Source organism: Engystomops pustulosus, chromosome 5, assembly GCF_040894005.1.
Source record: "Engystomops pustulosus chromosome 5, aEngPut4.maternal, whole genome shotgun sequence".
Lineage (NCBI taxonomy): Eukaryota > Metazoa > Chordata > Amphibia > Anura > Leptodactylidae > Engystomops > Engystomops pustulosus.
Window position 1 is genome coordinate 82,749,193 of NC_092415.1, and position 27,692 is coordinate 82,776,884.

General features: G+C 39.7%; 1 protein-coding gene across 1 annotated transcript; it reads right to left on the bottom strand.

The window, feature by feature from the left end:
• PXDC1 (PX domain containing 1) lies at positions 1-27,555 on the bottom strand. Its single transcript, XM_072152500.1, has 5 exons — positions 27,300-27,555; positions 19,739-19,830; positions 17,150-17,267; positions 9,971-10,082; positions 1-919 (listed from the first exon to the last, which is right to left on the bottom strand). Exons 1-5 carry the CDS (start codon positions 27,553-27,555, stop codon positions 802-804), a joined length of 696 nt encoding a protein of 231 aa, XP_072008601.1. The 3' UTR covers positions 1-801.
• Between the last annotated feature and the right edge of the window lie 137 nt (positions 27,556-27,692).

Below are 27,692 nucleotides of genomic sequence, written 5' to 3' on the forward strand. Positions count from 1 at the left end.
GATATTAAATATATTTATTGTGAGTAATATTCCATTTCAATAAAATAGATTTTAAATGTATTGTATAAAAGAATTATCATTTTCAATAATTTACTTTTATTTACATTAGGATGTGCTTGCTGTGGGTACACAGAGCTGAGAAAAATGTGTTTGCTTTACTTGCTATCTGTCATCACAGGTAAATCCATCCCGATACCAGTCAAGGTAATAAAATGTTGTACATGGATCACTGGAATGTGATGCTTGTTCCCATCTCACATACGTTTGGTATAATCTCTACATACAAAATCAACCATCACAATCCTTTTGCATGGTCTTCATTGTGCCCCTTGTACACATACAAGTATTGCCTCATACATTCTAGCACATTTCTAGCAAAATGTTCTCATATTACTCTACTCATGTGGTCATCATATTGTCCTATTTGTGCTTTGAAGGCCTCGGTTTTCTTCAGTGGTTTGGATTTAATGGAAATAGCACAAATACATTTTTGCTGGTGTCTCTTTCCTTGTTCTTGCACCAAGGGAACGGGATGGAAATGATGAACATGCGCTATACTAGGAAAACCTATGTTCATGCATCAAAAGGCTTGGTGAGTATTGTTATGTGGGTATTAAGACCAAGCAAGGTTCTTTCACCTCCTGTTCACATTAAGGCAATATGCAGTGGTTTCCATTGCTGAGATATGTGTGCTATTTGCCAAGAGCAGTGCATTCAGAGTTTGTAAAAGGCCACAGGGATAGCAGCACTCAAAGAGAATCACCTTCACGTTAAATAAATCCTTGCAGGTTCTTGATAGCTTCAGTCTAAAATGTCTGTTTCAAATGGAACCAGATGGTAGTAGGACAAATTTGTAACATAAGTCGTTGGGTCATCAGTATCTTCAGCCTCTGGAGAAAAATCTGTTCCATTACCAAATCTATAAGAAAGGACAAATGGAGAAGAAAATCAGACTGGAACAAGAGTGGAAAATTTTAGTCAAAGACCTGGTCACTAATACACAGGGTACTCAGGAGTTTTTAATTTCAGGGTACACAACTGTACTGTATTTTAACATTGCACCCTTATCTTAAAGTTTTCTTTTTGTAAATTACAGGTCTAAACAAGACAACCCCTTTCTGTAGGCCCTTTTAGGACACAGATTCCCTGCTTAGAAAACCCCTACAAGATAATGCTGGCTCTGTGTGTGCTGTTAGTAGCAGCAAAAATGTAAAAAATACATTTATATTCTCGGTTTTGTAGCAGGACTTGGAGCAGTGGGGGGAGTGCCCTCAAACTACAGTGCTGTGAGATCCCAATTCTTTGCTATGAGTAACTACTGTTACTGAATCCAACCAGTCGCCTGCTGCAGCAGTCACTCAGAGGAGAGAGGCGGAGCTGTGGAATAGTTCTCTCGGCTCAGCGGTACTAGGAGACTCTCAAGTGAATCAAGTCCAGCTATAGTCCTCCTGCTACTAACAACACACACAATGGTACGTTAACATAGATCTCAGGAATGCTTCATTGCAACATTTAGGGGTTCTTCCTATTTCTGCAGAATTGATATAACACACTGTATATTAAGTATGGATTTTTCTTCCTGTTTGCAGTTTCCTGTCAATTATGTTTGCATATTTAGCAATATTTTCTACTTTCATGTAAATTCATCTTTAAAAAAATCAAAGAACTGTGATCAGTCCTTTCCCCTGACTTGGAAACACACTGTTTTTGTTACAGGAAAACCCTATTTTCACATCTCCTGTGAGACAGGGAATAAATATAGAACTATGTGTATATAACTACAAAGAATCCATGTGGGTTGTGTTAAAAATATCAGATGTCTACATTTGTCTTCATAGAGGTTGTCATGAGAACAATCACAAGAAGAAGGGTCCATATGACCTACTTGTCAGAGGTTTGATGTGATTACTTATAGGAGATCTCTTTATAATACTTTACTACTAGATCTTTATTTAAACTCTTTTTCTCTTGAAGTATTATCTATTAAGGCTGTGGGACATTTTCACTAATACTGTCTAGAACTTCAAACTATCCCGAATACTGCAAATTTCAGGTGCTATCCTGCTGTTGTGATCAGCTCAGAGGTCAGGAGATCCGCGAGGACAGGCAGTAGCAGTGGTCACAATAAGCTTATACTATGCATGAGACTATTCCCTTCTCAGAAGGAACACAGATCGGCTTTGAGTAGCTTCAATTTTCTTAAGCTTCAATCTCTTGTATCTTTGAGCCGTAAAATGTGTTGTGAATTAAGACATAAATAAAGCCCTGGTATTTTTCATCCCGTATCTGCCTCTAAAAACACCTACAGCAAGTTGACGGACATTTTCAATCACAAAGTTCATTACTTGGAGCCAATAATAAGCAGCGCGTAAGGAGCATTATCTTTAAGTAAAGAGGCTCAGGCCACAAACTCTATTGGATATTCCCAGTTTTCTTCTTTGTCACTCAGCACACCATTGAAAGGGACCTGTATTTGTTTCCCTCAACACACCCCTTCTGTAACATATGCACTGAGATTGCCATTGATGGCTGCAGGAGAAAATTGGTGGATTGTGGTCTACTAATATTTTGCTTTTCTTAAAGTTACCACATAGGATACTTTACCTCAAATATCACATGTGTATATAACATTTAGTGTTATTAGGCAGGGTTTTTTTTTTCTTTACTGTTGTTGAAAAAGTTCAAGAAACCATGTAATTTTTCACACTGTAAACATGGAAGACAGTTCTATAATAATTACCTGCCAACATATTAACAATTTATCATTATGTATGTCTACATGTCATCCATATAAATACAGATTCCATGCTCCATTACAGCTAAAAATACTCATCATAAAGGTCAAGAAGAGTATTTTTTCTCAGCAGGGAGAAAGGTAGCACATCCCAGGGTCAGCTTCAAGTTTCAGCAGGCCCCTGGGCGACAGCGCATCAGTGGGCCCCTTTGCAGTGAGCTGACATGACATTAAAAATTCAGAAACTAAAACTCTTCCTGTCTCCTGTTCTATAAAGTATTCCCTAGTTTTTCATACCCAAAAGCCCCCTAATGGTTTATTTTATATAAAGCCCTACTCACCTCCTATGGCATCATTATGTACAGCCTTATAAGGTCCCCCCCCCCCCACCCCCAGCAGCCCAGAGCACTTGCTCGGGTATGCTCAGCGCTGGCACCGTTTTTTTTAGATAACAGCATAAAACAGCATTATACGTAGGTGGGAAACATTGGGGGGAAGCTTTATAAGTTTCCCGAGGGGGCATTACACTAGGAGGTATCACAAGGGGGATTTACAAAAACAGTGTATTATGAGTGGAGGCTACAGAAAGAGGGTGGGGTCTCATGTAAAGATACATTATACAGTGGAGGTCACAGGAGGGGGGCACTACTGTTTCTTGGGTGGTATGGTTTGAAATTTACAAAGTGTTATGAGAAACTTTAACAGGGTAAGTACAAGATCCAAATAGAGTTACCCATATTTACCCTGATAAAGTTTTTGTTTGCCAACCCCTTTAATGTGGATATCACAGTGACTAATGCTGAGTAGTGGAGCTAGGGCATTGGTAATGTGAGCTTGAATTTTTTTGTTTTATACAGTTATAATGCTTTACTTGGAGTACTTTTTGTCTTGATTTCTCTTAGTAATAGAATTCACACACTGTGAATGATCAGTCATGCAACAGATTCCAGATTTGTCATAGAGTCTGTTATTTTACTGCAGATAATCAATGCATTTCATTCTTCAAATGTAAAATCATTTTCTACTTTCCTTTACTTCCTTTCCACTTATTTATTATTTATTTATAACAGCAACATATTATTTAGTGCTTTACAGAGATTATCACTAAGTTCTAGCAAGTAAATAAGTACCAAAGGTCAATGAACATTGGAGGCACAAAATTTGTACCAATGAATGGGTGCAGAGAGTGTTCATTGTGAGTGATTGTCAGTGCCACCTTTCCCCATAGATGACTGCCCTGTTAAATTGCATGGCATCCCCAAATATATATAGACAAAGAAAGTTTTTTATTTATTCATAGGAATAATTTTACACATTGGGGCACATTTACTAAGAACAGAGCAAACTGCACTATTTGCAGTTTGCCTGTGTATAGCGCAGAGTGCACCAGAGTCAGGAATTTCTGGCCCCTGCTCTTCGTGAATCTGGTGCTTCCTGCACTGCCCCGACAGAGTGCACCTCTTACTTTTTGGTGCACCTTTTAACATAGGGCCCGCAACGCATTTCTGTTGGACTTTGCATGTTAGATCTGGCGGACGGACCAAATGAGCACCGGAACGCCCCCTTCAGTGCAGAAATTTGTGTCGCAAGAAGCATAGCGTGGTCAAGCCACACATGTGGTGCAGACCCTACAAAAAAAGCCGTTTGCACCAGAAAGAACTTGCAAAATCAGGCAGAAAACTGCCGCCCGACCCTTAGTAAATGTGCCCCATTACGTTATTCTCTCGCAGACAAACTTCTAAAAAAGAATAAAGTGCTTCAACATGGGCATTTACATGAATGTAACATGGATCTGTTTGCCACTGTATGTGGGTATACCTTAGGCCTGTACATTAACCCTATTACAAAACTGAATTCCTCCTTAGGAACATCTGTCGTAGCATTACATTACAATTTCTATACGTAAATCTGGTTCCATCTCTGGTTCCTAAACTTTAGTCTCCCTGCATGAATAATAATTGAATATAACTATCCATATTTCTCACATACAAAATTTGTAGCCAGCAAGGCAATCAATGCTCTGCAATATCTTGCAAACCACTTTGACATTTACAGCTGAAGCTTGCTAAGATATTTCTAAACACGTCCGCAGATAAAGAGCTTGGGATCAAAGAAGGAATCTGAACAAAGCTGAGGTTGCCTGGGCAGATAAGATTAGATTCTAATATTCCACCATGTCAAATTGTGAAGATCCCGTCACTGGTACTTGAGAAAGCTTTGTATAGGTTTATTTTTATTATGCTGAATTATATTTGCCCAGTAATAGGACTGCTGCCAAGCATGAATCTGAACTGTATTTCTAATCCAACAAATTTTGTAATGTTATGACTTATATGAATATGAGGATAAAGACTCTGTGACATGGACTAATGATTGGAAGATTCACATTCATGTATGATCATTGCCTCAGATCAGTTGACAAACTGCATGTGTGATAAATGATCATATCACTTATGTAGGTAGAAGAATCATTAGTGGTCAGCAGCACCTGCAAAGAGCTGCTGTAGAACTAACAATGATGTATGATCATTCTGACCATTCCTGACAAGGGTGCAATGGGTAAATTGAATTGAAGATCTGGTTGTAGGGGTTTGCCAGTTGAAACTGCAAAATGGCTGGACTAGGATTCTCTAATCTCTACTTCCTGTCGTCTATTCCCCCTTGTGGTCAGCAGCTCTTGGGCTCCAGGAAATCATGTCTGTGGCCTCTGATACCCCACTAAATAAGAAAACTACCTGACAATGAGTACATACACATGTTTATGTGTGTATAAATGTAGGTCTGTGTATATGCTTGCATGTCTTTGTATGTTAATGGTGTGTATGTGTGCATATGTTGTATGTGTATATATGTATGTTTATGATGTTTACTAATACTGGGGGTCTCCAGTATTAGTAGTTTTATGCTCTGGGGGGCTCCAGTATTATTGTCTGCTATGGAATCCTCAGTATTTGTCTTCTCTGGGAGTCTCCAGTATTAGTAGTTTTATGCTCTGGGGTCTCCAGTATTGTTAGTTTAAATAGGATTTATACACTGCGCTCCACGGGGGTTTGAGGGTATGGGGGTTGCAGGGTTCCAAGTGAACTAGCAACCTATATACCTTAAGCAGAAACAAACCCTATTACAAAGGTAAATAATACGAGTAAAAGCTGCTGCAGAGCCTGGTATGCAGGAGTTAGCTCCTGAAAATAATCGCAGAAAAAATGGGCGTGGCTTTACCAGATATAGTTCTGCGCTGCTGGTCGAGTTAAACTGAATTTCACTGTTATTGTTAGTCTGCTACGGGGCCTCTAGTATCATTATTGTCTGCTCTGGGTTTCACTTTTATTCTCTGCTCTGAATGAAGTATTTGGGAGTTTCTGGAGTAGTATTTATTGCTGTATTGTGAAATTTATAATGTCTGTGGTGGCATTTTGTGCTGTACTGTGGTTTTTGGTGCATCTAGGGTTCTGATTAATGATGCGGCCCCTTAAAGTTGGGCAGTATGACAATGTGACCCTTGGACCAATACAGTAAATATTGTTCACTCCTGGACTAAATCCTTAGACATTTAAAGGAAATATCATAATTTTAATAATTTGATTTATGTTTGTGGAGTTGGAGTCTATTTTATCACAACTCTGACTGCACCAAAATGGACTCCAACTCCGTAGCCCTGCTCAAATTAGCCTTGTGTTCACACGCTCTGTATGAGGAGAGTAGAGAAAGGTGCTGCCTGACACCTCTTGTGGAAACTTAAAGCTCTAGGGTAAAAAAATAAAATTATTGAAACATCAATGGTTTTCGGGCGAGGTCAAGAAATCCTCTTACATTTTAAGTGATTGGCCAGTATGTCCAATAGTGACATGTTCTTCCGACATGTGTACGATCATGGTTTCAAACTTTTGAGACATCTTGTGCCCTATAGAAAGCCTATCCCATGCTGAACACAATTGACGTCCTATGTTGTATTATGTATTCCCAGTGAAAAATGAATCTGAAACATCTGCCACTAGGGAACTCTTATTGTAAGTTCACGTCTTCAGGTATATGCATCAGTTATCGTGGGCCAAAACCAGGTGAGTCTTTCCATTATACCTTACCTCTTAATAGTTGCTGGAAAGACTTTTCTGTGTGTTCAGCCGCAGAGATGTGAATTGGGCATAACAGGGGAAGATGTATGGCAGTGAACACCATCAGAAACAGTCTATGCCCGGTAGCTTACTCTATTTGTTAAACAGGTAAATATATATTGACCAAATATGCTTAGGATAAGCCTTTTAAGCTCTATTTGAGGCACGTCATGGGTCAGCAATCAGCACTTTAAAATAACAGGCTTAACCAGATTCTATTCCAAACTTTACCATGCCTCAGAGTGTGGCCCGTATCCATCAAACTGTCTGTGCACTTTCTATGTTAGAATAAGACCTTCCATAGTTATAAAATGAAAAATATGAATACTGATACCCTATACAGAAATTTGTCTTTCTGTAACACTGTTAGGTTCTTGTCTTCAGTTCTCTGTCCCATTTAACACTAGCTCTGACTTGCTGTATGGAAGTTGAAGTTTACTACTAGAAAAAGTTGAAGATTTCATGCTGAAAACGTGATAAAGAAATAAAGGAAGATTGTGAGTGTGGGTTACACATCTGTGTGGCAGACCCAACTTTTTAGAGTAGCAACATAACCGATACCTGACACACTTTATTTTTGTAGGTGATAGTCTCTTGGGATCTTTTGTTTCTATCATTTAACACATAGGGATTTACATTTTTCCGTTGCTAAAATATAAAAATCTAGAGCAGATGTGAACGCAGCCTAACAGTGAACATTGGCTGTGTGCTTTTTGTATTTTTGCAGCTCACGGCTGCACTGAATGCTATACTGTTTGACGGATCAATGCAAAGGGATCAAAAAAGGAAGCCAAAATGACAAACAAATGCTCCATGGAAAAGGAACATTGAAGGCAACCTATGACCAGGGACCTAATTTTCACTAAGGACAGGTTACAGAAGCCCATTACAGCTACATTGCAAATATCCCTTTCTGCATTTGCATTACTATTTGTTATAACTTATCTTGTACCCTGACAGAATCCTCTGTGTGATCCTAGAAGTAAGGCTTTAGTTTGGATGCATTTCAAAAACAACATGTGCTGCAGACTGCTCAGCTCTCAGCCCCCACCTTTGTGCTCCTGTACAACTCCTCCCTCCACCAATGATGTCACCTCACCAGGCTGTGAGCTCTGTGAAGGGCTAAGAGCTGAGGAGTTAGCAGCACAGACAAGTCACATGTCACAGGATTCTGTCAGGGTAAGTTATATCACACTTTTACATTATATTTACATAATACACAATTATTTTTGATGCAAATGCTTAGAGAAAGCAGAAAGGCAAATTTTCAATGCAGCTGTAATGGGTTTCTGCAACCTGTCTTTAGTAAAAATGAGGTCCCTGGTGACAGGTTCCCTTTAATGTCCGTTATTCGTGGCCAATTTTTTGCTTGTTCATGTGCAGGCGGTACGCTTTCAAAGATACAAAGATGAGTGATGCTGCACAGTCCACACAAACAGCTGTTGGCATGATAAAACTATGTACACTGTAGCTCTCTTTGTCCCTGAGAAAACATTACATTTGCATTTGCCCCGTCTCAAAAATGATGAAAAGTGAGCAGACGTTTAAGAAAGTAATGATTTACTAAGATGTGCTATCATTTTGTGACTCGTGTAGGAGAATGAAGGTTCCCCCTGAACCTCTGAATAAAGGGTTCATAGCACTTAAGCAGTTTTTCTTTAGGTCACGGGCATATGACCAAGGTCAGTCCAGATTTCAAGGACTGACCACAGTGGGAAGGATGGGATTCCAAGCATCATGTATAGTTATGATATGAACAATTTTAACAATTTCACACAATATGCTGTATAAATCAGTAATGGCTTATATAAAATAGAAATTATTGTAAAGTATATATTACTATACTTTATGAGCAATCACAAACTAATATAGGTATTGCTTTGCCAAAATGTGTAATCGGGTTGCATGTTTTAGGTATGCTGGCACTTACAATAGCAACAAGATCAAGTGGCCATGTAAACACATTTCTCTGTTGAAGTATCACAACTCAAGTTCACTTGCCAAAATTCTCAGTATGATGTCAAGGAGTCAGATAACATTTAAAGAATGTCCTGAGAGCATCGGCGAGATGACCTGTTGTTGATCCAGCACCGCTGGCACGAGTACTGCTGTGAGCAGCACATAACCCTGTAGCATCACCACCCAGCACCCTGCTGAAAGTAATTACACCAATCAATTTGCTACATTGTAATCAGACAACCGGCAGGTGTAAGGAATAATATTAAGCTGGTATTGCTACATTTCCCAGCTCAAAGTGATGAGAGAGTCTATCATGAATGCTTCCAGACACGAATCACTTATACAGCGAGTGCGTCTAGCTTCTATGGTAATCTTCCCCTGTCTGCCACATGTTTAATGTTGGCTTCTGAACCAGATTGGCTGTGGCTATATCAAGTATTGAGTGTGTTAAATCAGATTTAAAACACTTATCGTGCAAAAAACATAAATTATGTATCCTAAAAACATATCTACTAATCCCAAGAGCAACTATGTGTATGTACACAAGGATACTATATTGATTGTGGTTTTCCCCTAACGTTCTCATGTAACATGATCTGGTATACAGATCTGAAGACCCTCATCTGTTAATGAAAATAGGTAATTACCAGTTATTTATGTTCCCTGACTAAAATTGTAGCTAAGTGAGGTTGAGCTGTCTCATCTCAACAATTTCATCTGTTTTGTTTGTGAAGAAATTGGCTGGTAATAATCTTATTCCTTCTATAGCTGCTCATATAACTTTTACTATTTCACTTGGCACTCCAAATATACATGCCCACTCAGGATGGACACACATTCATGTATTCTCACCAAGCCAATGGTGAGAATATGGGATGGAGCATGTTACATCTTATTGCTAACCCTTCCCTCCCCTGAGAAGCCTAGTCAGGGAAACCTCCATACAGATTTGATAGATGCGAACAGCCCATATATTAAACAACATGAACTACTTATTGTTGGAATTAATATGCTAGAAGGACTTCCTATGCGGTACAATGAGTGGACATGCCGAGGTAAGGTCACTACTGAGAATTCAGACTGGTGCTCTCGTAAGAGATACCTTGGCTGGAAGGCAAACATATGAATATGTATTATTGCTATTAACAGTATGTGGCATACTCACAAATGATCTGTCGAGTCTACATCCAAGTCCGGATCTTTCACATGTGGAAGGCTGTGGTCAATGACTATAGTTTCTGTGTTTGCTAAACAAAAGCCATTGGAACGCATGATTTCTGAAAGAAAATAATAAGAAAATAATTTTGTTTTACATCTTTATTATTTTTATTATTCCTTTAAATTTTCATACCTGTCCTGACTAATTTTTTAATGTAAACTTTTTTCAGCAGCCTTTATATATTAATCTGCATAGAAAGTGACTCCCACAGTCCACAATGTAAAAAGACACCACTATCAAATACATCCATGATTACATTTACTATAGCCCATTTTTAAAGGGGTTGGCCACTTTACCTCCTGTTAAAAGTTATGCAGTGCTCTCATGATTTGTAAAGTAGAGACATTCCTGTTCCTAAACGTCCATAAGCGTTTGGCCTTCTAGGACCTTTAGCTTGACTTAATAAATACTATCATAAGGTCCTGGGAGAACAATTGGTAATGAACAGTTGGAGATCACCTGACCCTCCATCTGCAGCCATATTATGGACAGGAATGTCTGGCACATGAGGTAAAAGACAGGAGGCTTTTTTTACACATCAAGAAAGCAGAGCAGAACATTGAAATATATTTATATTGGTAAATTACCTTATATCCTACCCCCCACAATTACACACACATTACAAAAAACATGAGGTGGTGCACCTTTAACACAGGGCATGCGACACAATTTGCATGTTAAATACCAAGTCGGTACAGTCGTACCGAGTGCCGGAACCCCCCCTTATTTGTGTTGCATGGAGGCTGGTGCAGCCGCACCACAAAAGGGTCACATGCAACACAATAGTGGCACAGACACTTAAATACCTGTAAAAGCCGTTTTCACTTAAAAGTCTGTCAGAAATGCGGCGCAAAGCCCTTAGTAAATGTGCCCCATTCCTGGAGTACTATTCCTTGTGAGCATCTAAATTTATGATATTTTCGCGCCATTTTATGTGTGCCTACCTTTTTCATTTTGTATGGAAGTCAGTTTCCCTGTTATAGTGAATATGGCTTGGTATATAAACAGGCAGCCTGGCCAGAAGTGTTAGCGGTTACATGACCACTGTGGCCAATAAGTCCAACCCCCCCAACGCACACAGGAGAGAGGTGAATGTCACTGTTGTGTTACCTGTGAAAACAGTAGCATAGCCCGGAATTGTGACATTTCATCCCAAGTCAAGTGGGCGGGGAAGAGGCATGGAGTGGGCCGGTGACAGCTAATATACCAGGGCAGGGAGTATCAAGACTGGTGTACGATGCGCCCAGTCGTCATAAATCCCCATTGTGTTCTAGTCATATGTACGAGACATAAGTTATATTCACAATGGATAGATGGCTGTTGACCTGGAAGCTTGTTGTACAGCTACCAGGCATTAAAAACCTATATAGATAGTAAAAGATAACAGCTCCAATCCAGAACCAGTTACAAATGTATAGGTAAATTTTTTTCTAGTGTGTTACTTTCTCCACTGAAGTAAAAAAAATATATAAATCTACAGCCTCATGCACACCCGGAACCTGGGCGAAGCCCATGACACACCCGGGACGTCACACCTCCCATATGCATAGGGAGCCATCAGGCTGCACTGCAATACGGGCAGATACAGGACCTGCTCTATCTTTTGCGGCACTCTGTTCTCGCCGCAGAGAAATGGAATCTACCCACATGTTCTTTTTCCAGTTGGCTTCTCATTTATAACAGGCACATTAAAATTGTCTTTCTATTACCTGTGTTGGAAAATAGGAGTCATTTTAAAGCACTCAGACACAAAGCAATTTCTAAATAAGTATATATTCAAAATTGCTAAATCATCACAATGAAGAAAGTAGATACGCTGAAAGAGCTCAGGCAGGTTTATTATAAGATTGCAAATACGAATCCATTTCAACATCAAGCAGAAGGTACAGTCAGAAGGCTGTAAGCTTACTCCATGTCAATTTGGAACAATATGTTAAACATACCCTATGAATCTAAGGTGGCAAAAGGACCACGTGCCACCTTAGCAATTTTATGTGTATATTTAATTTGTATATTTAAAGCTGTATTCAAGTAATTGTGCATATGCCGTTACTACTTTATTATATCAAAGCAGTTGAACCTGATGAAAATTGCAGAATGGTGAAGTAATTTCACCATTGGCTAACTGGCTATGATTAAAGGGGTTGTCCAGGATCAGATTTATTATTATTATTTTTTTATGCACCCGAAAAATAACAAACAACTTATATTTCGTTGCTTCTGGTCCAGGGTGGTGAGCAGGCAGGGTGTGAATTCCCCAGGCCGCCCTATTTACTATAGTCTCTGCCTAAAAACCAGCGGATACTACAGCAGAAACCTCTGGCAGGTCAGAGCTGGCCATACTATCTGCTTAGAGGCCAGAGCCGGGATGCCGGGGGAATTTTGAAAACGGATGTTTACAACACCAGTCTTAAAAAATTCCCCCCATTATGTGTTATATTCAGATCTGTCTCAAATACACAGTGTAACGGTGCTTTAACATTAATGTTTGCTGGCCCGGCCATAGCCCGGGAACACACCTGTTGGCATGCTGGAGAGAAGTAGGTATGAGCACTACTCACCTCTCCGCTCTCCAGAGGAAATAGTGCCGCACTGCTTTAGAAATGGAGAAAGATATAGCATGTTCTCTCTTTTCGCTGTGTACTGTACGGTGCCGCCATCGGATCGCCTTAGCCCTTTATGAGGACTTCCATCCGGCTGCAAGTTACATCCCAACAACGGCCTTCAAAATGAGGCGTAATACGGTAGCATAGTAATGTATGGAGCTTATAGCAATCCCAAACACACATTGTGCTAAAATCCACAGTGGAAATTACTTTTGATGCGCAGCAAATAAGTGACACGTGACTGCTTCTGATCACGGAGTGGAAATCGACCTATGTAACACAAAGCTTGAGATCCAACCCTCCGGCATCAGAATCCAGTTCATTGCTACTGGAGTACTGGATTCTGAACTTATCATGTAGCCACTCTGCAACATTTCAAGAGAAACTAAAGTCAAATCTATATCTGCTGATATGTAACTTGTACAGTGTATGTGGGTGTTGCTGCTGTCCAGATGGGGTTACTTTACATCTTGGATTACCTGCAGACATTTTTTCAGAACTTGACAGAGGAGGCAAAGGTGAATTCATCATGATGTGATATTAGATAGAAATGCTGTATAAGGCGGGACGAGCATACGTCAGTGTCAAAGCATAGAAAAGATGTCCAGAGTTTCTTCCTATCTTTTTACATAACCTGGGGTCCAGACTATTACTGCTGATAATGGTCAAGTTACAGTTCACAGGTTTTATATTATTACCGACCTATATTCTTATTAAACTGTAATAGATCGTCCCTGGATGCTTTGGCTGGATCTTTGATGTAACAGATCTAAGTTGAAGTCAGTTGAAGAGATAATCATTAATGAATCTGTAGAGCCATCTAGTGGTAAAGGTACACTGCCCTGTTCTTCATGCCATGCGTTCATTAGCCGCAGTATGTATCCGCCCTGGCATAAATATGCCAAACTGTATAAAATGTAGCAGTAAAAAAGTCTGCGTTGAATTTCAGACATGCTGTGAACTGTTAAATTCCTAGCAGATCTTTATTCTGTTTTTAATCAATTGTATGCGAATTGTAACATTTTACAGCAGATCCACAGCCGAATCCTACAGAGAAGTACTGAGAGCCTCAAAATGCCTGATCTCATTCTAAATATTGTATTGTACAATTCTAATTACTAAATAATGGAACTTAATTAATTCAAGACAATAGTAAGTGATTTCACCTATAGGTGGCAGTGTAGTACAACTTTTTAATGAGAAAAAACCATGTCTGTATTTTGAGCTGTATTTCGGGTCTATTCACATCTTTTCATTAATACCATGAGTGGTGGAACACATTGAACAGGTGCATTTTATTCCATTATACCCTTATATCTGTGTAGCCTTCATACCTGATTTGGGTTCCAGATGATGTACTGTGAATTCTGAGATTAAAATTTAATGCTGTAAAAAGCTTCTTTTGCTCTTTACTATTTTATTTTCAAATGTAAAGGTTGAACATATATTTTCACAGGACCATGCCTTTGAGATGGAGATACACATACAGTTTTTGGTGCAGATTTTGCAGTTTTTTTAGGCAGAAATGTATTCAGTGATGGAAAATTGTATGTATTTCCTTTATATTTCCCATTATTTTCAAATGCACTCCTGTGCTTTGGCTTAAGCAACACTAGCAAAATTTGGACAGATAAAAGCAATAAAACTCTACAGGGGAGACTTGTTAAGGCAGGCACATTGTGTATCATCGTAAAAACCGCTACACTAGGCGCACAACAAACCGTGTAAAAGCCCGGATTTGAACCTTTTTAATGACATGTACACCAGTTTTAAATCACCTGCAGCTATAGGCTTGTAAACAAACAACTGGGGTTTGTCTGTGGAAAACTGCCCGTGCACTGGACCCATTTCAATGCAGAGGACAGGACTCTGTGCATCATATATCACCATAAAGCAAGGCGTCCCATTCTATGGACAGTGGTCCTTCCGTTAAATCAAGCCAGCACACAGTCCATTTTTAACAGACAAACCAAGGTGTTATGTGCCACTGGTTTTAGGCCAGAGAGACAGCAACAAACTACTGCTGGCATTGTGCTTCAATTCCAAGCAGAAAATTGCCCGAAAAAGTGGTTTCTGCTGTGTTTTAACACTAAAATTTTTCTGCCTTGGGAAGTTGAATCTTTGAATTGCATTGCCCATATCCCAGAGAAATAATAACACGTTGCAGATTAAACAAATCCTTGTCAGAACTGTGTTCCTGCGTGGTTCGACTACCGGAACGCCCCCTAATTTGTGTCGCAAGATTCCTAGTGAAGCTGCACCACAAATTGGTCACTTGCGACGCAATTGTGCAGACACTTCTTAAATACCTGTGCAAGCTGTTTACACCTAAGAGAAAGTATAAAGTACAACAGAAAACTGGCGCAAAGCCCTTAGTAAATGTGCCCTAATATCCGTACGGGGCTGTAATCCTGCATGTGTGCTCCATATATAACCCTTGTATCATATATAACTATGATGCTTGGAGTCCCATTAACAGGTAGCTGTGAAATGGGGCCACCACAAGTTCTGTGTTTCATGCAAGCTTAAAGGGTTTTCCCATGAAGAAAAGTTAGGCCCTATGCATGGGATAGGGCCTAACTTGCTCATCAGTGGGGGTCTCAGTGCTGATCACAGATCACGAAAATGAGGGGTCTGATCGGGTCCCACGTACCTCCGACGGACCCCTTGTCGCTCTGTCAGCCATGTAAGCCATGGTGCAATATATGAAATCATTAATTATGGGGCCATTATAGAAAATAATTAATGGTGGGGGGCAGCATAGGGAATAATTAATGGTGAAGGGGCAGCATAGGAAATAATGGTGGAGGGGCAGTATAGGAAATAATTAATTATCAGGGGCAGCATAAGAAATAATTAATGGTGGAGGGGCAGAATAGAATATAATTAATGGTGGGGGCAGCATAGGAAATAATTATGAGGGGCAGTCTAGTAATTAATGGGGAGGAGGGCAGCATATTCAATAATTAATGGAAAGGGGTTCCAGTATTTTTAATAATAAATTAACCCAATTAATAAATTAATTGGACCAATATATAAATCTTTACAAGGGGGTGCAGTACATTAAACAATTTATTGGGGGGGGGGCCCCAGTGTAATACGGAAATTTTCACATGTACCGCTATTTATTTTTATACTTTAGTCCAGCCCTCCAACGGTCTGAGGGGGTCAGTGAATGGCCCCCTATGTAAAAAGCTTGGGGACACCTGCTTTAGATCATGTCTTTTTAATGGCCCAGCGCAGGGCATTGTCCAGAATATCAACTTTGAAGTGACATGTGGTGTAAAGTCATGGAGGAGGAGAGTTTAACACTGAAGTCAAGCTTTCCTCACTTCAGAATGGCATCTACACTGTAATTGATGGTCCTACATCCAGACATATCACTAACCAGGTCTCCTTCATTCTGTAGTGAAGAGAGCTTGACTTCAATGCTGAGCTCTCCTCCTCCATGACTTTATACAATGAATTTGCAGCTCACTTTAAAGATAATTTTCTGAATGATGCCACCACACTAAGGCATGAAAGAAACATAATCTGGAACGTGTTAATCTGCTTCACAACATACTGGTAATGGTTAATTAGGTACATTTCTGATGGCAGGTTCCCTTTAATGAGTATTAGTAGTGAAATATCAAAGTTTGGTGAACACAGTTTTCTTATGCAAGTAACAGCGAGATATAGGAACAGCTAAAGCATCTTAAAATTGAAATTGCCCCAAATTAACCAATTTAGATCATAGTATCATAGTATATAAGGCTGGAAAAAGATGCAAGTCCATCAAGTCCAACCTTTAGGAATTAAATAAATGTTTTTTCCACATAACCCGTGATATTTCTTCTCTCCAGAAAGGCATCCAGGCCTCTCTTGAACATGTACATAGAGTCTACCATAACAACCTCCTGCTGCAGAGAGTTCCATAGTCTCACTGCTCTGACGGTGCATTTACACGGCCATCTTGGGGGATATATTTACGTCCCCATAGACAGCAATGGTGGCCCGATGCCACTCGATATATACAATATCCATGTGTGGTTTGACCAGTGATTTTTATAAGGGCAGAACTATGTCTTTATCATGAGAATCTATTCCTCTCTTGATACATCCCATAATTTTATTTGCTTTATTAGCAACTGCCTGGCTCTGGTCATTTAATTAAGTTTACCATCCACCAATACCCCCAAGTCTTTTTCAGCCCCAGCTTTACCAAGTAATTGACTGTTTAGAACATAATTAACTTTTTGTTTCCATGGCCCATATGCATAACTTTACATTTATCTACATTAACCTCATCAACCATTTCTCTGCCTACTCCTCAAGCTTCCACAAATTCCTCTGTAATGCTAAACTATCGACTTCAGTATTAATTACGGTACTTTACACAGCTTAGTATCATCATAGTGTGCAAGGTATAGTAAAAGTAATGAGATGACCTGTTGTATACAGGGAATGCTAAATCGCCTCAGCAGCTATGTTATCTGTTATCTCTCTATTTGTCAATCACCATTGCAGAGTTCCTTACCAGAGATTTTTATAGGGTTTTGGAAGCTTGGTTGTATCTTGTGAACATTATCATTTTTCAATACCTGGTCCAATGGGGATCTCTCAAAGAAAGTAAGGACAACCTCTGACCTGGAATACTGAAAGAAAAATAGACAAAAGCCTATAAACATTTAGAAAAAGACAACTTGAAATAGTAAATGTCTTGACTGTGGAATGTATGCACATCTGCTACGTATTACCATTGTTGAACTACATCATACTGTGAGATCTCTGCCAAGTTGTAGATACTTAAACACATATATAATACAAGCACAAGAGCAATTCAGGACAAAACCACCTACAGGAGAAGTGCACAAGTCATAAATATTACATTGACAATGGAATATAACCTCAGTGTGTGTTACCATGTAATTCTGCTTTAGCAGTAAGCACAGATGGGGGATTTATCACAACTCTGATGGTTCTGATGTACTTAAGTTTGCTCCAAAAAAGATGCATGTACACTTTTTGCACCATTTATTTGCTGTGAAAATGGCAAAATTACTGAGATGTAACTTTTTTGGCACAAACACGAATACATCAGACCCATCAGAGTTGTGCTGAATCCCCCCAGAGTATTCTTCACGTGATCAATTCAGAAAAGATATAAATAGTACTAAGCTTTAGGGAGAAGATCATGGTCCTGAGAAGGTAGCCAAAACAATTAATAATAATAACAATAAAGATAATTCTTTCTTTATTTATATAGCGCACACAGATTACGCAGCACTACACAGAACTTGCCAAATCGGTCTCTGTCGCCAATGGGGCTCAAATCTAATCAACCTATATGGAACTGGAGAAAAAACCATGCAAACACGGAGAGAACACACAAACTCTTTGCAGATGTTGAACCTGGGACTTGAACCCAGGTCCCCAGTGCTGTAAGGCTGTAATGCTAACCAATAAGCCCCCATGCTGCCCACAATTCCATAGATATAGATTTTTAAAAAGTTAAATACAACCTATAGGTCTTGATATAAACAGTGTAACTCTATTGTCATTGTCCATTGCCAGTGTTATTTTGTCTTTACTGTTTAAACTGCATGGAAAATTGCTTAACCACTTAAAGAACACCTGCAAAGTCTAAAACTTTTGCCTAACCCTGCACTAAGCAAAAATAAGCATTTTTCTAATTTCCTCTAATTAGCTATCTGCATGTGGTTAGCTGCTGGCATAGGCTAATCTCCATTTACAATGGTTCCTGGTAACCATCAGAATCCATACAGGACAGCTGGAGACGAGAGGAGGCTTGTTGGGAGGGGTAGTAGTATAGGAGTGCAAGGAAATAGGGTGATGTCACACCTTGGGTGATGTCACAAGCATGTGACTCTTCACATGCTTCGGGTCGTCCAATTACAAACATGCTGTCCTGATTCATGTGAAAGGCTTTTGTTGTCTGGCAAAGGGTCTTGAGTAATGTCAGAAGCATGTGAATCATCATATACTTCAGGTCAGCCAATTACAAACATGCTGTCCTTATTCATATGAATAACCTCAGTGCTCTGGCCTCAGTGCCCTTAGCTGATGTTACAGCCAGGAAGTGCCACCCACTTCAGGATAAGCTGAATATGATTTTTTAAGTGGGACTGATAGATATATCTGGCAGTATATAAGGCTAGAAAGAAGCCAGCAGCATGATACATAGTTGGAAATGTTGTCAAAGGTTCTCCACATGTGCTAAAACATTTATTGTCAGTAACTTTACAGTTCCTTGGGTGGGTATGATCATCGGGATACCAAATTTATGCAGATTTTAAGATATTTTTAATAGATTTTTAAAAATTAAAACCTTCTGTGCAAAAATTATTTTCTTCATTTTGCCCAATTGTTATGCTGATACCTTTTTCATACTTTGGCTTACAGACCTTTATAAGGTATAATTTTTTGCGGGAAATTATGATGTTTATATTTGTACTATTTTGGGGGCTGTATGACCTTTTGATCACTTTTTATTTAATTTTTTTGCTTTTGCTAACTGGCAAAAGGTGGGGTTTTTCGGACATTTGGGCACTATTTTCTGTTACAAAGTTCACCGCCACAAATAACCAGTTTTATACGTTGATAGATTGGGACTTTTAGGATGCAGCAATACCTAACATGTTTATTTGTGATTTATGTTTACATGTGACTTTATTTGTTTATTTTTGTATCAGTTCTAGGGAAATGGAGGTGATTCAAATTTTCAGTTAGTTTTTTTAGTTCGGGGTCTGATCATTCCTACCATGGTCAGATGTGAATGCAGCCTTAATCGGCAGTAGATTAATTACAAGGGGGATGAGTAGCCCTTGTCCTTTATATGTCGTCTATAACCAACCCTTTGTTTGGAATCAAGACTGCATGCAAAAACCTGGATGTATAAATATATCCTGATAAATGTGATATGCTATTTATCCTATATGTGCCTTTGTGTGACCAGCAACTATTGGTTTGCTAATTGTAGCAAGGATTTGCTAGCACATAGAACATTCTACTGAATGCTTGGCATCTGTCTCCACCCAAAATTTAAAGTACACATTGGTAGGTCATTTTCAGATAGTATCCTCCCTTTAATTTGTGGTATACGTACTTTACAAGGCATGTTTATAACAGTCTTCAACAGTTTCTCCACTTCATTAAGTCTTGCCTCTATTTCATGAGAATCTTTAATTGTGATCAGACCTAAAAGACAGAGGTTATAGAGACATTATAACATAGATCCAACTATAACAAACCTAAATGCAAACTGTTGTACATGACAAAGAGATAGGTTATCAAGCCAAGTATATTATTTACTAGACACAAAAACTTCAGCCAGAAAGAAAATTCGGACAATGGAAAGATTCTTCTTTTGGAGGACATTAAATAGTGAATAGAATGTGCATTGTATTGCTACTACCTTGAACAAAAAGTAAAATTTAAGCCTTATGGGTTTCACCAAGTTTGTATGCACCATACATAAGTTAGGGGATAACAATCTATCTAATCTGTTCAGTGAGGGACAAATCCTGGGATCCCCACATTCAAGAAAACGGGGTCTCGTTCTGACCAATGAATGGTGTGGCAGGTTAAATGTCCATTCATTGATCTAGGTGGGTTGGAACTCACTTAGTGAATGTGAATACTGGAGATAGCCAAGTGCTCTGATCAACAATTTCCGATTCTCCCATAGTATTGAATGGTGCGCCAAGACGCATGCTGGTCCTTCTGCTATACCCATTAGCACACAGATCAGATTATTTTCCCCTAAAAGAGGGATAACATACAAACTTGGTAAAACCCCTTTAAGTTGCCTATATACATCCTATATGTATGGTAGCCTTCTTTTAACTTCCTCCTGGTGGGAGATTTCAGGAAAGATTTTCCCCAGCATGAGAACTGACTGTGCAGTCTATGAGAGACATAATAACGATTAGTCTCAACCCCTATGCAAAACTGGTATTGATGGACAGGTCAGTACTGCCAAAAAAAGCAGAATGCAAGCTAAATAATGGTCATAAATATCCATATATGTTATCCCTAATATACACATATTTCACTCTTGATTTATGCACACTTTGTTGAAGAGTTACGTACACTTTAAACAAGACTGGATAAACATTCACAAAAAAACATTTTCCACTGGCAGTTGTAATAAAAACATGTTTTTCTCCCCAGTAATTTTCTTAATCTTAGAAATTTTTAGGTATTTACATATTGATTTCTTGTGAAAACATCCCTCTATCCTTTTGTGTCAGAGTAGATTACTCCATGTAAATTATTCAGTAGCTTGGAAGTAAGTTATAAAGCAGGCTTAATTATCATACATTTGGCAATGGCTCGGACCCGCAGCTTTGTAAATCATGCATGGGCTTGCTGAAAGGAATACAAAACAACTTCACTGACACTAAATATGGTACATCTGCATTTCCACTGACAGAAAGTACATCGCGCTTCCAAATAAAAGAAATCACATTTCATAAGGTATCACGATTACATCACTGTGTTGAGAAGAAATAGCTACATCCTGCAATGGCAATAAATTTTACTTCTAATAGTACAGATATGAGCAGATTTTTTTAAAAAAAAGCAACGTGTACAGTTTATATAAAGTGGGTAGGGAAGAGATGAAAAACTTTATAATCAACAGAAATCCAGAATTTCTGCATATTCATTCCATAAATTCAGATGGTTTCTGTCACAGTTTTATGATTGTTTTTGCAGAGGGATGAGCAGGAGGTGTAACTAAAGCTTTGGAAAGCATTGGAAAGGTTAAATTCTTAGCCTAAAACAGAAGTTGTATAAATCCCACCCACTGTATTGGTACTGTGTTAGATGTGAAAACATATTTGTGGCCTATGCTTAGGATAGGCTATCAGCAGTTGCTCAGTGATACAAAAGCAAATCACAAAAACATGGAGAAAACTATTTCTGACTAAAAAGCCCTTCATTCAACACAGAACAACAGATCACAGGGGGCATGGTGTCACCCAACTATTGAAGGCCTTGAGGATAGAGCATAATTCCTAGACAACCACTTTGTTCACATAAGTTTCAAGTCAAGTTGTCAAGTCAGGTTTCTCCTGATTTTCTATATGTTTAGACTGCCTACTGCCCTATAAGCATAAACACCAAACAGAATAGAGACTTGAGACAATATTTACAAAGTGTTAGGGTAGATATCCCCTTTAATACTTTGTATCTTTGGTATTTTACAAAGTGATAAAATACAGACCCCTTCCTCCTCCTGCAGTAGTCACAGTTGTTTTTTATCCAGCCCTGTAATAGATCATAGATTATAGCAACAGTTCAACAAGCGCGTCCTGAAAAATACTGAAGCTGTTCCATATAGAAATTAAAGGTATGCAAATTTTTCAATAATTCTTCTGTTTACAATGAAGTAAATGAATGAAGGATGCAATTACTAGTGAAAGTGTGGAGACAGTCCTGAGCCCAGTAAGAAGCCTGTTAACAATAAGGAACAGCAGACTTTGTAGGTGGAAATTTATCAGAAGTGTCTGGAAGCAGAACTGTTGTAGTTGCCCATGGCAACCAATCAGAGCTCAGCTTTCATTTTTGCACAGCTGTTTATAAAATTAAAGCTGAGCTCTGACTGGTTTCCATGGGCAACTAGAACAGATTTACCTCAGAGACTTGATAAATCTCCCCCACTGTGAGGGAAAACAGTTAGACATAAAAAGTCCTTGTTCCTGATGTCTGACATCATCTTCTTTTCCATATTATAGAACTCCAAATGACATCATCAGGGTTTATGGGGAAGTGGTATATGCACCCACTCAAACTTCTCACAGACAGGAAAGGTAAGGATGCCCTGTAGAGCGGACATGAATTTAGCCCACTGAGTGCATCTGATAACCCACACATCCTAATATTACTTCTCCTGCTCAGGTTCTTTATGGAAAATATATGACAGTTTCATTTTGTGCTATCTGGCTTCTTTTGCATATCATATTGTATAAATGCTAGCAGTCTGCCTTATGGGCGACAGATTTGGGGATTTGGTGACTTTGTCTGAAATTTCACAATAGATGTTCAAGTCGAACACAATATAAACAGAACATGATATGTGTCCTACTTCAGGGCTTATCGTGGCCCACATGGTGGAGCTCTTCTAGTTCTCTGGTTTCTGAGTTAAAGAAGTGACATGTCCACCTAGGGCAGTGATGGCGAACCTTTTAGAGCCTGAGTGCCCAAACTTCAACCAAAAGCCACTTATTTATTGCAAAGTGCCAGCACAGCAATTTAAGCAGTAATTTATTTCTCCTTGTTCTTTGACAACTTTCAATTGTTCAGACTCCTAAAGACACCAACACAGTTGAAAGGAGGAGGGCAAATTCGCCTATCACTGTAGGAAGATTCTATAGGAAGATTCTTTGAGTTCTGTCTGGTGAACTTCATGCTGGGGCGATGGCCCGGGTGCCCACAGAGAGGGCTCAGAGTGCCGCCTCTAGCACCAGTGCCATAGGTTCGCCACCGCTGACCTAGGACATCATCAGGATCATCATCAGATCATCAGGACGTCTTGGATCATTACCCCCACTAATTGGCAGTTTTCATTGGGCATTGCCAGTCTTTGTAGGTACATATCCCTGACTGCTAACATTCAGCTGTCATGTTATACATAAAAGAAATGCTGCTCCAGAATGGTTATATAACATGGCAAGAGAAATAACAGAGTCCTCTTAAATCCTCCCTACTCTGTATTCCTATGTTTCCAAACACCTAACTGAAGCTCCCCTGTCTTCTGTCCTTGTTATTACAATCTTCCTAATGACCAGTGACCTACCATGACATTGTCAATCAGATATAATACATTTTACTCAATCTTACTATAGGGGTATTTACTAAATTGCTCAATTGTGCCTGCCAAGTTGCCCACTATTGGACCAAAAAGGACCAGCTTCCCCAGTTCCTCTTTGTACTTTTGTTATCTAGAATCTATATGCAGAGCGGTGATTCTGGTGGCACTGGTTTCTTGTTATTTTCTAATCCATTGTTCCAGTTTACCAGCAGTTCCATTAATGTCTATAAGGGTTAATATGTATTATACTAATCCTGTTCATTCCCCAAATGTGTTTTAACTAACAAACATTGCAATGTGTTCTCCAATGTACAGTTCTGTATGTCCTATATCATTTTTGTTCATTTCACAAATCTTTTATAGCTCATATACATTGTAATGTGTTCTCCTGTTTAGTAACTATTTCACCATAAATATATCCATAAAACATCTGTTTGGGTAGAATGGGAAGAATACTTTTCAGGGCTGAAAGACTGAGGAGCCAAAGTTGAAGATAGGAGTAAAGAGCAACCCCAGGCAAGCTCCAGGGTGCAAACAGAGGTTCTCTGTCAGGAGCTGGCAACCATGAGGAACTTTCTTGCCAAGTATACAATATCTCTTTCAAGGCAATAGGAAAGGAACAACACAAATTAGTAACGTCAAGTTAAAAAGAAACGGAGACAAGCAAACAAATCTGAAGCCCAAAACAACTGTGAACAAAATAGGAGAATGTGAGCGGAATGTTATTACTAGTATTGTAAAGTAGTTACATGTATGTAAATAAAGACCATGGGAAACATTTCTTTGTTACACAAGTATTTGTGACTGGTACATTTATCTAATGGCACATGCATATATACATGCACATGCTGTAGAAATAATTAGAAATACATTGAGATTGACTCAAATGTCTGCGCCGCAATTAGAAAGGCTTTTTGTCGCATTGTGATCGCTTTCAAGCGTCACAAATCAGTGGGGGTGTTGGCAGGCCGTCAGACGATCCGACGGGTTTGTACAACGCGCGGGATTTAACATTCAAAATTGTCAAAAGTTTCTCAAGCCATGCACTTACATGCACCGGGAAGAAGAAGGTGAACTCCAGCGGACCTCAGCGGGGAAGCGACACATGCAGGAAATTGGACGCACAATCGCGGCAGATCACAATCCTCGTCGGACACCTCAGGGATCGCGATGGGACGGGTAAGTAAATGTGCCCCCATATCCTAAATTGAAAGTTCAACAAGCTTACAGGATCCTATGTACTGTATGTGGATAATGGAGCTGGTAATGGGTCAGATGGCCAACAAATACAAAGGATGAATGGAAAATGGAGCTGTCCTGCACTAAAGAAGATCCTCCATGTGAGGATCTAGAATATTGTAGTGAGTGGAGAGCTAGAAAGAAGCAATAGGTTTAATAAAGGGACATTCTGATCAGATAGTATAAGGAGCAATTGAAGATTCCTCCCTTCTGAGGAAGTGACAAGTACCATAGAACTCTGAAAGTTGGTTCACAAATGGTACATTTTCTTCACATTTCTATCACATATCTATCTTGTTTCTATGTAATGCAGTTCACATATTTAGTTTCTTTTATATACCAGTTTTATTAAGCTCTCTGTTCCTGGAGAAACAGACATGGCATTTTTCCACACGTAACAATGCAAATATTGGCTTTGAACTTTGCTGAGAAAGTGCTTTTTCAACAAACACATGTTCTAAATCAACATAGAATCTGAACTGACAGATCCTCTACTTTTTCCAAAAATATAGGCTACATGCACACATACCTCCATCTTGTCTTTATCTATAGGCTCACAAACATAGGGGAGGAATTATCTGGGCTCTTACTCCAGTATTTGCCATAAATGTCTTGAACTGCCAGTAATTGTGATTATTTCCCCCTTCACACCATCTCCACGCCAGCGGCCAGTGGCAAAACAGGCCGTTGCAGGGTGCTCCTGTCGCTCCTGGATGCAAACTTTTGTGATTAAAATTTTGCAACACACTGCCTGGCATAGCATTGTACACTGTGCTGCGGGCTGTCATATACATGTAGGTGGCAAGAGCCTCCTAATGTATCCAGATGTGCCAAAAAAAAGCGGGGAGTTGTAAAAAACAGATTTGGACTTACTCTTGACAAATTATTGGATTGTATGTGCATTTTGAAGTACTTGGTTACGTACTGCATGGACAACCGAGGTGCACAAGGCTTATTTAGATATGAGTATTTTGTGCACCCGATGTCTATTATGTGTAATTCCTACTTCCTTTTATTTTGTCTTTTCATGCTGGCGAGATACGTCTATGCAAACGTCAGAGAAACTGACTAGGAGGTTTGTCACCAGCTATAGCCTTGACTGCTCTTTTTAGTTGCTTGGAAAACAGGAAGTCATGTGTTATAGCAAGTCATTCCTTGCAATGGGAAGGGTAAGAACACATGGGAATGATGGAGAGATGCCAACTGTCATTCCATTACAATGAGTATCCAGGAGGATATGCTCTATGGCCAATTAAAATTCTACTGCTCATAACTCTAATATAGATTTATTAAATGTGGGCACACGTGTCATGAGAGGTCACATGTAGTGGCTAGTTACTGCCCCAGCAGGTACATGTCGATAGTAATCGGTATGCCTGCTAAAGATGCCATACATGCCAAGATCTCGGAAGATTTACAGTCCTTCTCAGTAATTTCCAACCTCAAGTTTAGGAAGCATGTAAAATGTTGCCCTAGTCAGAATAAAAGTAGCCAAATGCCCGGGTAAATGTGCCAGCCACTTTCATCGTTGACCTACAAGATGCCATGGTTTTATCTACTGGATAGTGAAGAATAATCTGTTTTCAGATTATGGTCTCCTAGGTATGGATAGTACAGTATTTTGTCTGGCTTAGCATTTCAGCCTTGCAGTGCTGTGGACCTGGTATCAAGTCCCAGGCTCCACATCTGCAAAGAGTTTGTATGTTCTCTCCATGTTTGCATTGGTTTCCTCCCACACTCCAAAACATACTGGTTGATTAGACTGTGAGCCATATTGGGGACGGGGACTGATTTGGAAAGGTCTGTGCAGCGCTGCATAATCTGTAGGTGATATATAATATAGGAATTATTATTATGTCACTGGTCTAATAAAGAAAACACAAGGAACATAATACCTTTAAGGGTAAACCAGACCTCTCTAAGTCTAACTACTAAGTCTGCAAATGGTTTATCATGCTTGATATTGATGGTGGCTTATGTAATACTGTCCATGTTACGGCAACTTCTGTCGGACCATAAAGAAGACCCGTGGCCAGTATACAACTCCAAAACCATAGATCACCAAGATGAAGAAAGTTTGGCTCAGTAAAGTTCTAGTTCTTAGAAATACGGCCAATAACAGGAACTATATGAAACTGAGCAAATATGGCTGAACAAGCTTTATGGAAAGTTTTGTAACTTTCTAACAAAAGTTATTTATCAGGCCTTATCACTTTCCAGATCACAACTTGCTATCAGTAACAGCCAGACACCCGCACTGACAGCAAACAGAGATATTAGCTGGCATGCTTCCTAGTAGGGCCACTATGATGTGGTCAGACTTGCACTGACAGCAAGCAGAGATATAGAGATATAAGCTGACATGCTTACTATAAGGGGCGCTAGGCTGTGGTCAGACTCTGGATATAAGCCAGAAGGCATCCTCACTGACAGCAAGCAGAGCTCTTGTCCTGAATCATAAGTAGGTTAGATTTCTTACTACTCCTGTATCTACAAGACACATCAGCCCTGCTAGCAGTGACCCCCATGTTCTCCATGGCGTTAGAGAACTTATCTTCTAGTAGTAGCCCCCCATTCCCGGACACAACAGAGGCCTCCAGCAGTGACCGACCTTCCAGCAGAGAGGACTGGGACAGCTCCCCCCGATCCTCGGGGAAGGACTCCAGGAGCCTCTTGAAGAGTCGGCCCAGGTCCGAGTAACTCCGGTGCAGATAGAGGATATTCCGATCAGACCACTCGGTCCGGATCTCAAAGAACTCCTCCTCGTCCCCCTTCCGATTGATGATCAGTCTCCTGATGCCGTTTATCCAACAATCCTTGACGAACATGTTCACCAGGGAGGTGCCCTCAAACACAGCCGATGCCATCCTCAGCCCGCTGCGCACCCTGACACCCACATCCCCACAAGACGTGGCAGCCGCTCCCTGAGTACCACAGAGGCTGATGTGCCCAGATGTCAGATGCTGCCGTAACTAGATGTGTGCCCGGCGCGCATTGTTATGTG

Excerpts from the sequence above, each read along its gene's own strand:
- PXDC1 (XM_072152500.1), bottom strand. The coding sequence starts at position 27,555 with ATGGCATCGGCTGTGTTTGAGGGCACCTCCCTGGTGAACATGTTCGTC. Across the intron at positions 17,268-19,738 it reads TTATAAACATGCCTTGTAAA|TATTCCAGGTCAGAGGTTGT; the intron begins GTACGTATACCA and ends TTTTTCTTTCAG. Across the intron at positions 10,083-17,149 it reads AAACCCTATAAAAATCTCTG|AAATCATGCGTTCCAATGGC; the intron begins GTAAGGAACTCT and ends ATTTTCTTTCAG.